The sequence below is a fragment of the Manihot esculenta genome, chromosome 14, assembly GCF_001659605.2.
Source record: "Manihot esculenta cultivar AM560-2 chromosome 14, M.esculenta_v8, whole genome shotgun sequence".
Lineage (NCBI taxonomy): Eukaryota > Viridiplantae > Streptophyta > Magnoliopsida > Malpighiales > Euphorbiaceae > Manihot > Manihot esculenta.
This window is the reverse complement of record NC_035174.2, coordinates 347331-357065: the sequence shown is the minus strand read 5'-3', so window position 1 is coordinate 357065 and position 9735 is coordinate 347331. Positions and strand designations below refer to the sequence as shown.

Here is a 9735-nt window from a genome sequence, read left to right as displayed (position 1 = left end):
CATAACATATGAGGGCTAATGGATCATTCAACATTCATCCACATCAACAACATAATAATATGCAATGCAACATATTCGTGGATTCTAATGCAAGCACCCTAGTATATCTCATGGCATTCATGATGCATGAATCATGCTAAAACTTACATTATTTGCTTTAAAATGTAGAGAGTTATTCCACTCACCTCTGGCTAGCTCTGACCGACACTGAAGCAGCTGACTCACTGCTGGGGTCCTCGGTTCCTCGGGTCTGAACCTACACAGGTGGACTCAAATGAGGGACCAAACATACATAAATATGACTCTAAGATACTCCCCAAAAACCCCCTAAAACACCTTAAAACAATCACAAAAATCATGCAAAGGAAGGCTGGACAGGGCACTTTCGGCGGCAGGTTCGGCGGCCGAAAGTCCCTCCAGAGCCAAAAGTCATGCACCTTCGGCGGCACTTTCGGCGGCCGAAGGTTCCCTCCAGAGACGAAACTCATGCATGTTCGACGGCACCTTCGGCGGCCGAAACTCCCTTCCAGAGCCGAAAGTCCACTTTCAGGGGCAGGGTTCGGCAGCCAAAAGTTGGCCTCCACAGGCAGGTTCGGCGGCCAAAAGAGCCTTCGGCTGCCGAACCTGAGTTCTTCCCAAAGGCAGAACTCAGCCTCTTTCATGCACAAATGCCTCCCAAACCATTCCATCATGCAATTACCTATTCTACAACAAGCAACACAAGCCAACAAGCATAAAGGGGTCTCAAACTAACCTAAACCCCAACCAAAGCACATCAAACATGCATAAACATCATACATTGCTCAATAACTCAACATAAACCCTTGAACTCAAAAATAACCTAACATGCATTTCTACCCCATAAATCTTCATGAAACTCATTCAAAACATATAATGAGCTAAAGATCGACTCTTACCTTTTGAAGATCGAGAGAGAGTGTGACCTAACTTGGAGATTTGGGGAAGATAGGTTCCTGAGGTCTCCAAGCTTCACAACTTCGATCTAAGCTTGAAATCTTCAAAACCAAGTTAAAACTCATAAGAAATCGTGAAAGATTTGAAGGAAGAACTCAAGATCGGCATGAGGGCGGCGGAGACTCACCTTGGCCAAAAATGGGGAGAAAAGCTCGCCCGTTCGGACATGGGGACCCCTTATAGGTGGCTGACCAGGCCACTTTCGGGGGCCTTACGTGCCTCCGCATGCATGCCATGTTCGGCGGCCGAACATAAGGTTCGGTGGCCGAACCTGGACTTTCCTCACTTATGCCTTCGGGGGCCTAAAGCACTCCCGAAGCGCATGCACGTTCGGCGGCCGAACCTGAATCTTCCTCCAAGGCTATTTTCATTAAAAACTCAATTTCCTTTTTACTTAAAATCATAAGATACATTAAATCATTTCATAAAACATGATTTTACCCTTCTAGAAGTTTTCGACATCCGAGATTCCACTAGACGGTAGGAATTCCGATACCGGAGTCTAGCCGGGTATTACACTTATCATCTCTCAGCACCTGGACTTCATTATCCAATCTAATATATTTTTGGGCTTTAATATCAACTGTTGATATGTTGCGGCTGGATTCTTAATTAAGGAATCCATGAGTTTACCATTACAAGTTCCTTTCCTCAGTGCCTCACACGTTATCTCATGGTTTAACTCTTTATCTATATGGCTTTTAGCATTGAAACGAGAAATAAAACTCACCCTCACCTTGGCGGATCTTTCGCAGGTTCGAGAAAAGTGTTTTAAGATGTATGAAAGTAATAACTCTGAATTTGAATATCGTAGCAAACTGTGTAAAATTTTAAATTAAATTTGGGCTTAGGTATTGGTACCATTTCTGGACCAAACCTGTAAGTGTGGACGAAAACACTCAGCATAATACAAAATCATTGACGTCTTGAAGCTGCATGGTCATCCTGAAAATGGTTAGATGGCTTTTAGGGTCCACCGTCCCATTGTATTTATCTAAGCTGGGTAGCTTGAACTTGGCGGAGAAGGTTTCCACTAATATTTCTTCTGAAAGAGGCGAGACACCATCTAAACTGAAATCTTCTTCTTATTCCTTTTGGTATCTTTGCACAGCTCGCACTAACTTCCAATCTCACCCTTTCAGAGGTTCGTTCGATTCGTCTTCAGATTCGACCCTCCCTTTGGGTCACAAGTTGGCCGCTTCAGCTTGGGCCCTCTAGAGTATCTATAGAGGCTTCGTCGCTTTTCGCGAGGTCCATTTTGGATACCTCTTACTGAGCCTTATACTGGTCGAAAGTAGCCTGCAACTTTTGAATATATTGGAGTAGCTGCTTGTTGTTTAAATATTTGAAGTCTGTTTCATTGATCACTGGAAGTGTATTTTCTCTGTTATCTAAAGTAGAGGAAACAATTACTCTCTCATCAATAGCAATATCAACAGTTGCTCTTGGACTACCGGCCATTTTGAGAGTGCGAAAAAATGATGGGAAATCGGTTGTGATCCAAATGAATAAAGGGGAATCAATGCACCTCCCAATAGCGGAACCAAATTATGTTGCTAAGATTTAAACTGATGACTTGATCATAATAGAACTGTATTGCGATGGGCTAAGACCTGCAAGGGAGACAACGTGAAGTAATAGTGGGTGCTCACGACAACTACTCTGATGCTCAAGTCAGTAACTGGATGAGAGAAAGTGTAATGGAAAGCTTAAAGTTTTAGTGTTCAAGAATTACGTACTTTTGTCTTTGTGGTTCTTCTCCCTTTATACTGTAAGAGATTAGGATGAGTATGATATTTCTCTGATAATCTGGTGATAATTTGGTTGTTTGCTTGATATGGGACATCATCAGCTATTTAGTTAGAAATTTCGCAATCAGAAATATAATGGAGATATGCTGAGCCGTATTTGATAACGATAACTTCGCTTAGAGACTTGCTTGTTGAGGGAATGACGAATTTTTTAGTGATAATTCGGGCGCTAAAATGTTCGGATCTTCTTTATTTTGAAATAAACCACGTCTTCGGCTCACCAAACTATTATCACATGGACTTATCTTATAATTATAGTTCATAGTTTACTTTTGAGAATTATTATGTAGCTATCAGTCATTTTTTTAATTAATAATTTATTTATTATTTTTTAAAATTTAATATGCATTAAAATTATCAATTTTAAGAATAATTTCAAAATATAGCAATAAAAATGCAGAATATATTAAAAACTAAAATTTATCACATATGAACTATATTCTTATTAATTTATATGAAATTTATTGTAATACTAAGGGACACATGGGATATAAAAAAAAAATTTACTCAACAATAAACAAAAATTTCCCAAATGATTTTAATTTTCTTTTATGTATTTCCGTTAGCATATACTCGAGCACAAGGAAGCCTTTCTCAGCCGGAGACAATGCCATCTCACCAGAGAGAGAAACAACAGCGTGGCAATTGCCAAGTGTCGAACTCTCAAGCATCCTCTTCAACCAACACAATTGGCTCGCCACCAGAAAACTCAGAGGAGCTAATTAGCCATAATCTCCCTCCAAAATTCCCTTCCTTCTCTCCTCCTTTCCCTAAATTTTATTCCTTCTTTTTTCCATTCTCATTTTTTTTCTCCATCCAATACCAGAAAGATAGGAGTATGAGAACCAGATCTTTCATTGATCCTTAAAGGAACACCAGAAAAAAAGAAGAAGCCAATTTTCCCATCAAGCTGGTATCTTTCTCTCTTTCTCTTTTGATAATCTCCGATTCAAACCTTAATTATATATTTATAGATATGGTTTCTGGGTGTCTGCCATTTCCTATTTTCTGTTTCTAATTTACACTACTGGTGTGTTTGTTCAATTACAAAAATTGACAAGTGGATTTGTATCTCAAGATTTTAATGACAGTGATTCAGTTTGTAAATTTTCGTTTTTAGATTCCTATTTCATAGTGTATGAATTTTAAGGAGAAACCAATCGGTGACCCTGCGTGCTTTCCATGCTTGCACTATCACGAATGTAGATTTCAAAGATGCTATTTGCATATAAAGACGGAAATTGGATTTTGATTTGATTTCTATCCTTGTCAGTTTGAGGTTGAGTAATTACGATTCATTCGTTGCTATACGGTAAGGCCGCATTTGGCTACTGCATTGGAAGAATGGAATAGGAAGACTCCACTTTGTTTTCTTCAAGTGCAGACATCCAATTTTGGAATGCTATTCTAAAGAAATACCATGAGAAGTGAAATCATTTCCATATCAATATGCATTCTAATTCTTAACCATAATCGACACAAATTCTTAGATCTTGAGTTTCTTGATGTGTTGTGCTTCAGGTATTATTTATCAAGTTTAGTTATTGATATTTCTAGTAAAGTGGCTTCCTCAGTCATATATGGAATTATACTTTGCATGCATAATTCTCCATGTTTGCTTAAGCTAGATTTTGAAATGGATGAGCTTTCAAAATTGCATGTGGTTCTCAAAAAGAAAGAAAAGAAGAGCTTTGGAAATCACATTCTATGATATTTTCTTGCGTTGGTTCTTCCTATGAAGTGCCATGTTCTGGTACCTTGACCAATGAGATGTGCAGGTGGAACATTTTTGAAAGTCTAGGTTCTAGAAAGTTTATTTTGCTTGCCATTTGTTCTGAACATGTATATATACATCACTTGGAGATGCAACTCCGCACTGAAATTAATCTTTTCATTGTTGATAGACACATCATAGAGAGCAGTCTCCAGGATGGGCATCAGCTTCAAATATTGGGATGAGTGTGTTGAACCACAGGACATGGAAGAAATGTGGTGGGTGCCTGAAGTGAGCACTGAATGGTTCGATGCTGGAGAGACTAAAGGACAGAAGGTTCACCTTTCAAGGGACCCTGATGGCGAGCCTTATTTGACACAAACTGAGATGAAGGTAAAATAAACTGCCCATCATTTACTTGGAAACCATAGTTTTTGCATTGCCCTTATTAAATTGAAACGTTAATCCTTGCTGTGGACCTTTTTCATTGATATTTGAATGTTGCTGTTCTTGAGTATGAAAAAACACAATCTCATTTCTACTGAATGATTCATTGAAGCAGCATCTTAATGACAAAAACAAACTGCTTTTCTTCTTCTGAAGTTTGTAGAGTTTGAAACGGAGCTATCGTTAAATTCTGGAGACGTTTGTTTCATTTTTGGCACTCCCACAATTTGATTAAGCAGTTATAGTGCCTTCTTTATTTATTTTTCTAAAATAAAATTGACTTGCAGTTGCAGATTATTAGGTAGAAGCTGTTTTGTTTTAATCTCATGTTCTAATTTCAGGCTGTCACTGAAATTATTGTCCGCAGACATTTTGATTCTCAGATCCTTCCGGTATGTTCACTTTAGTCATAAAATTCAACTCTTTATTTGTGCTTGAACAATTTTTTCTTATATTAATCTTATTTGATAGGATAATTTATAAATGACTTCACTTGCATCCTTCCCCCATTTTTACAGGATATGCTCTGTGCCATTGCTGAATTAGCAAGTGATAGGAAGTTGCTTGCTACAAACTATAACAAAAAAACTAAGGAGACCACCATAGGAATCATGCAACTGGTACCAAAAACAGCAGAGTGGCTTGTCAGGTATCAGATACATGTTCTAATCCCACTTTGAAAACAACTCCTTAAGTAGGTTCTTATTTCTGGTTTTATATCTGGCTTAATGTTGTAATTGCAACTTGTTCATAGAGATATGGGCTACCGGATATATGATGTACAAGAGAATCCAGATATTCTGTATAGGCCTTTTGTAAGTGTATATTTTGGGGCCGCATACCTTAAATGGTTATCAAACTTTGAGCAAAAGTAAGTTGTCAATTATAGAAATCATCTGTTCCATTTTGCATCCACGCTTTTTTGTTGCCTTGTGCATGTTTCATTCTACATTTTGTTCTCATAATTCAAAAGCTACCATTTTGAGTTTCATTTATTTGGGAGTATCAACACTAGAGCTTTTTTTGGCAGAGAAAGAAGTGAAGAGTTTGTAGTTAGGGCATATAAAGGTGGCACAAAAAAGGCAAATCATAAGTCAACTTTGCAGCATTGGAAACGTTACCTTTCAGTCAAGGAAAGTCTCCCATCAAGGTGTTTGTTTGCACTCCTCAATTTTAATTTACTGTTTATATCGACATCTTTGATAGCTATTCTGAAGATATTATTTAGCTGTTAATTTCTGAAAGCAAAATGGCTACTTTGTAATTTAACTACATGCTATAATTTCCATACAGCAGGGTATCTTATCCTCAGCAGGACTTGTTCCTTGCAAATTCTAACAGGCCATGTCTAAAGAAAATAGATAAATGATATTTGAAATTGATTGCATCTGTATCACTGTTTTACAGAAGCTTTGTAGATGAAGGTCCTTCAGTAAACAATTCTTGTGCTTCTGCTGCTGCAGCCGTATCTGCTTCACAAAACACAGGTTGTTCATTTCCCACTGAAATTCTTAGACCTTTAAGTTTCTATTTTCAGTATTTTAATGATCAGAAATTTCAAAATTAATAACATAATAAAAGGAAATATTCATACATCTCGTTGTCATTGAAAAAATCTTTCCTTTTTGTTGGTCATATAACTTCATGTGGTTAAGCTTTTACCTTTTCCTTTCATTTGTACTTAAGTCAAGTTCCAAAAATTATGATATTTTTGAGATTATAAACAATGAATGATAGCAGAAGTTCTGGAAGAATCTAGCAGATAAGTACAGTTACCACCTTAGTTTATTTGAGAAGGTGGTGCAAATGAAATAAAGATGTTGTCTTCAATGCTGATGGTAAGTCATATGCAAAGACCATTTTTGAGTAGAAATCATTCCAATTGCATGTTTTCTATTCATGATTTTTTTGGTCTTTCTGAAGTCAGTAACCAATGCAACTGGCAATGGTCCCTTTCTAAGTTGGTTAACGTATGGTGTCTATGATGCTTGATCGACTGCGTTTTACCTTGAGGTTGATATTTTTAGTGAGAATAGTTATGATTCCCAAATTTCTTCTCACATGTGGGAATTTTGCTCCCTTAAACTGGTAATTATCTGAGGTGAGTTACTTTTGCTATTCTGAGAGAGCAGGTGGTAGTCATGAATATTGGGACTCTAGGGCTTCTACAGAAGACATGATAGAGATGTGGAATAACAATGATGTTGCTAGAGAGTGGATGAAATGTGGAGAAAAACGTGGAAAGGTACGCTTTTCACATGACAAGGACAAGAGACCGTATCTTTCCCGGGTAGAAGTGAAGGTATGGATGAAATATTGCTGCTTTGCAGAATTATAATGCGTATCCTTACTGTATTGTTCCTTATTTTTCTCCTGGTCTAAGATTGATCTTGTTGTCAATATCTTTGTGGGTGGAGATGTCGCAATTTATGATGCTAATAGCCATTTAATTGTTGAGGGTTTGGATGCGTTGGTACTGGCTGTATGACTTCCCTTGATATCTTCATTGCTCAACTCACCAAAAATGACCTTATGCAGGCGGTTGCGGAGACAATTCTTTCAAAGCACTTTAGTACAAGGAAAGTTAAACCAGTGAGTACATACCATATCTAGTAAGGTTTCTTTGTTTCTCAAGTGTATATTCATTTGCTAATAATGCCTCTCTGTTTCTGTAATAAGATAAGACACTATTTGTTGGCTCTTTCCTCTTCTCAAGTTCTTTTCCTCCTTGAGATCTGGAGATGCCAAGAAGATAGTTTTCTGTTTGAATTACTATTGATTGTTTGTTTCTTGAGCATTATAAATTTAAAGTCTGCCCTTAGATTTCTTTCCCTACTGTACTCATCTTCTTCTATGTAACTTTTTATCTAATTTCTTTTCATGACACTTTGTTCAACTCTTATTGCACAGTCAGTCCTTTGTGCCCTTGCTGAAATGGTTAGCATGCGTTTTGTGACCGGCGTTGGACCCCGAATCGGATTAATGGGAATCGACTACTCTACAGCTTTCTGGCTTTACATGTATATCACTTCCAAATTTTCATTAATGGAAGTAGCATTCTAGTTGTATGTGGTTTCTGGTCACCCATAATGTGGAAATTTACTCGAATTTTTTTCCTTGTGCTTAGAGAGTTGGGTTATAGGGCTTACAAAATTGATTCCGTTGATGATTTGACGATGCCATTTGTGTCCATGTACTTTGGCGCAGCCTATCTGGCTTATTTATCAGAATATGAAGGGAGGTATGTTTTCTTCTTCGCATAGTTAAGTTCAGTGAAGGCATGTCGTCTAACTTGGTGGTTTTAAAACAGGGAAAGGACTCCACAGTTTGTTGTTCAGGCTTACCTTGCTGGACCAAAGAATGTGAATCTTCAGGAGACTGGTCCATTTTGGCTTAAATTTGAGCAAGCTTTGGCCAATTACGAAGATGTTAAAAAGTACTCGCCAACTCATTTTTACATGTGCAATTTTCTGTTAGACATAGGCAGTGGCTAATTAATGCATCTTTGTCTTTACAGAGATCCAGGAAGCTGCACCATCTTGTAAATTCACAAATTAAGTCATACCATCCTTCACAATACGTTGGGTAATTGATTATTGGCATTGTTGTAGAAGCCGCTCGAAATGTCTGAATGTTGTTATCCTGGAAACAAATCAGACAAAGTCTCAGCATCTCTTTCTTTGGTTTCACAACATAGTGAGTTAAGTTATCTAGAAATATATGTGTTGTTTGTATTTGATGTGCAGTTGCAATATTGGTCTTCTCTTTTCCTTCCATTTTCTGTTGGGTGTAGAAAAGAAGAGGGAGACGGACATTATTTTTATAAATGACCATCTATTGTAGTTGAGGATTATATTAGCTCAACGTCTTATAAGAGTAGACAATTTCGGAAAAAAAGTGGAGAATTCGAAATAAATAATAATTTCTTAAGTTCACATTTGTTTCATTTTGTTTTAAATTTTTCTTCTTTTGCTGAGATGGCTGTCACTAGACGGGCTATCAGGAAATTTAAGATAGTTGACGCATTATCCCTTGCATATCTAAGAATCTAGTTCCCGCCTAGAAAGCTGCTAATATATATATATATATATATATCTTTTTTTTTTGTGGGGGGGGGGGGGGGTGGTGGGATGTTTAAAAAGAGGAGGATAATTCACTGTTATCATGAAAAGAAACTCCATCCTAAAGTAATGGAAAAGATTAAACAAGAAACATGCATACTCTAATCAGAAATGGTGCCCTCTGAAGACAATTCTTTTCCTTCATGGTGGTGAGTTTGGATCGAGTCTTCACTTGCTTCGGAGTCTATTTTGAACTTGGGAATGTTAATTAATCCCCCAACAAGAAGGTTTTCCTGAACTTTTCTTCCCCAACTTGAAGGCAGCCGATCCTTCAAAAGTGGCAAGGTGGTGTCAGGTACTTGAAAGTAGTTCTTTCTTTGGTCAGTTGAATCCCTGAACACACTGGAGGGCAATATGGTCGATCCATTTCCAGGGTTGATGATTTTTAGTTTTTCCTTGTTCCACCTTCGTGACAGATCATCTATAGTTTTATGCTTGGAGAAAGTCAGAGAAGGGTCTCTCAGCATGACTTCCCAATTTCCCTGTCCATACCTGCGGATTCCCATCCAAAGAGAATCAAGTTCTTCCTCTAACCAAACATCTACCATTCCATGATCTTTGCTTATGTAGTTAGAGTTGAAGCTGGACATCTTCAAAATCATGCTATCAAAATTTTTACTCGGTTGTAGAACGGACCACAAGTTTGAAGCTGAACTCCTTGGATGAA

At 37.7% G+C, this 9735-nt stretch overlaps 1 protein-coding gene across 1 annotated transcript; it reads left to right on the top strand.

The window, feature by feature from the left end:
• Positions 1-3416: 3416 nt before the first annotated feature.
• LOC110631106 lies at positions 3417-8892 on the top strand. Its single transcript, XM_021778823.2, has 13 exons — positions 3417-3699; positions 4691-4893; positions 5289-5339; positions 5466-5596; positions 5702-5818; positions 5978-6097; positions 6355-6434; positions 7080-7249; positions 7486-7539; positions 7858-7967; positions 8075-8188; positions 8258-8383; positions 8465-8892. Exons 2-13 carry the CDS (start codon positions 4717-4719, stop codon positions 8490-8492), a joined length of 1278 nt encoding a protein of 425 aa, XP_021634515.1. The 5' UTR covers positions 3417-3699; positions 4691-4716; the 3' UTR covers positions 8493-8892.
• The last annotated feature ends 843 nt before the right edge of the window (positions 8893-9735 follow it).

What these genes read in the sequence shown, in the direction of transcription:
- LOC110631106 (XM_021778823.2), top strand. Translation starts at nt 4,717, where the DNA reads ATGGGCATCAGCTTCAAATATTGGGATGAGTGTGTTGAACCACAGGAC. An exon ending in GTACAAGGAAAGTTAAACCA is followed by an intron (nt 7,540 to 7,857) that starts GTGAGTACATAC and finishes CTTATTGCACAG; the next exon opens with TCAGTCCTTTGTGCCCTTGC. An exon ending in TTATCAGAATATGAAGGGAG is followed by an intron (nt 8,189 to 8,257) that starts GTATGTTTTCTT and finishes GTTTTAAAACAG; the next exon opens with GGAAAGGACTCCACAGTTTG.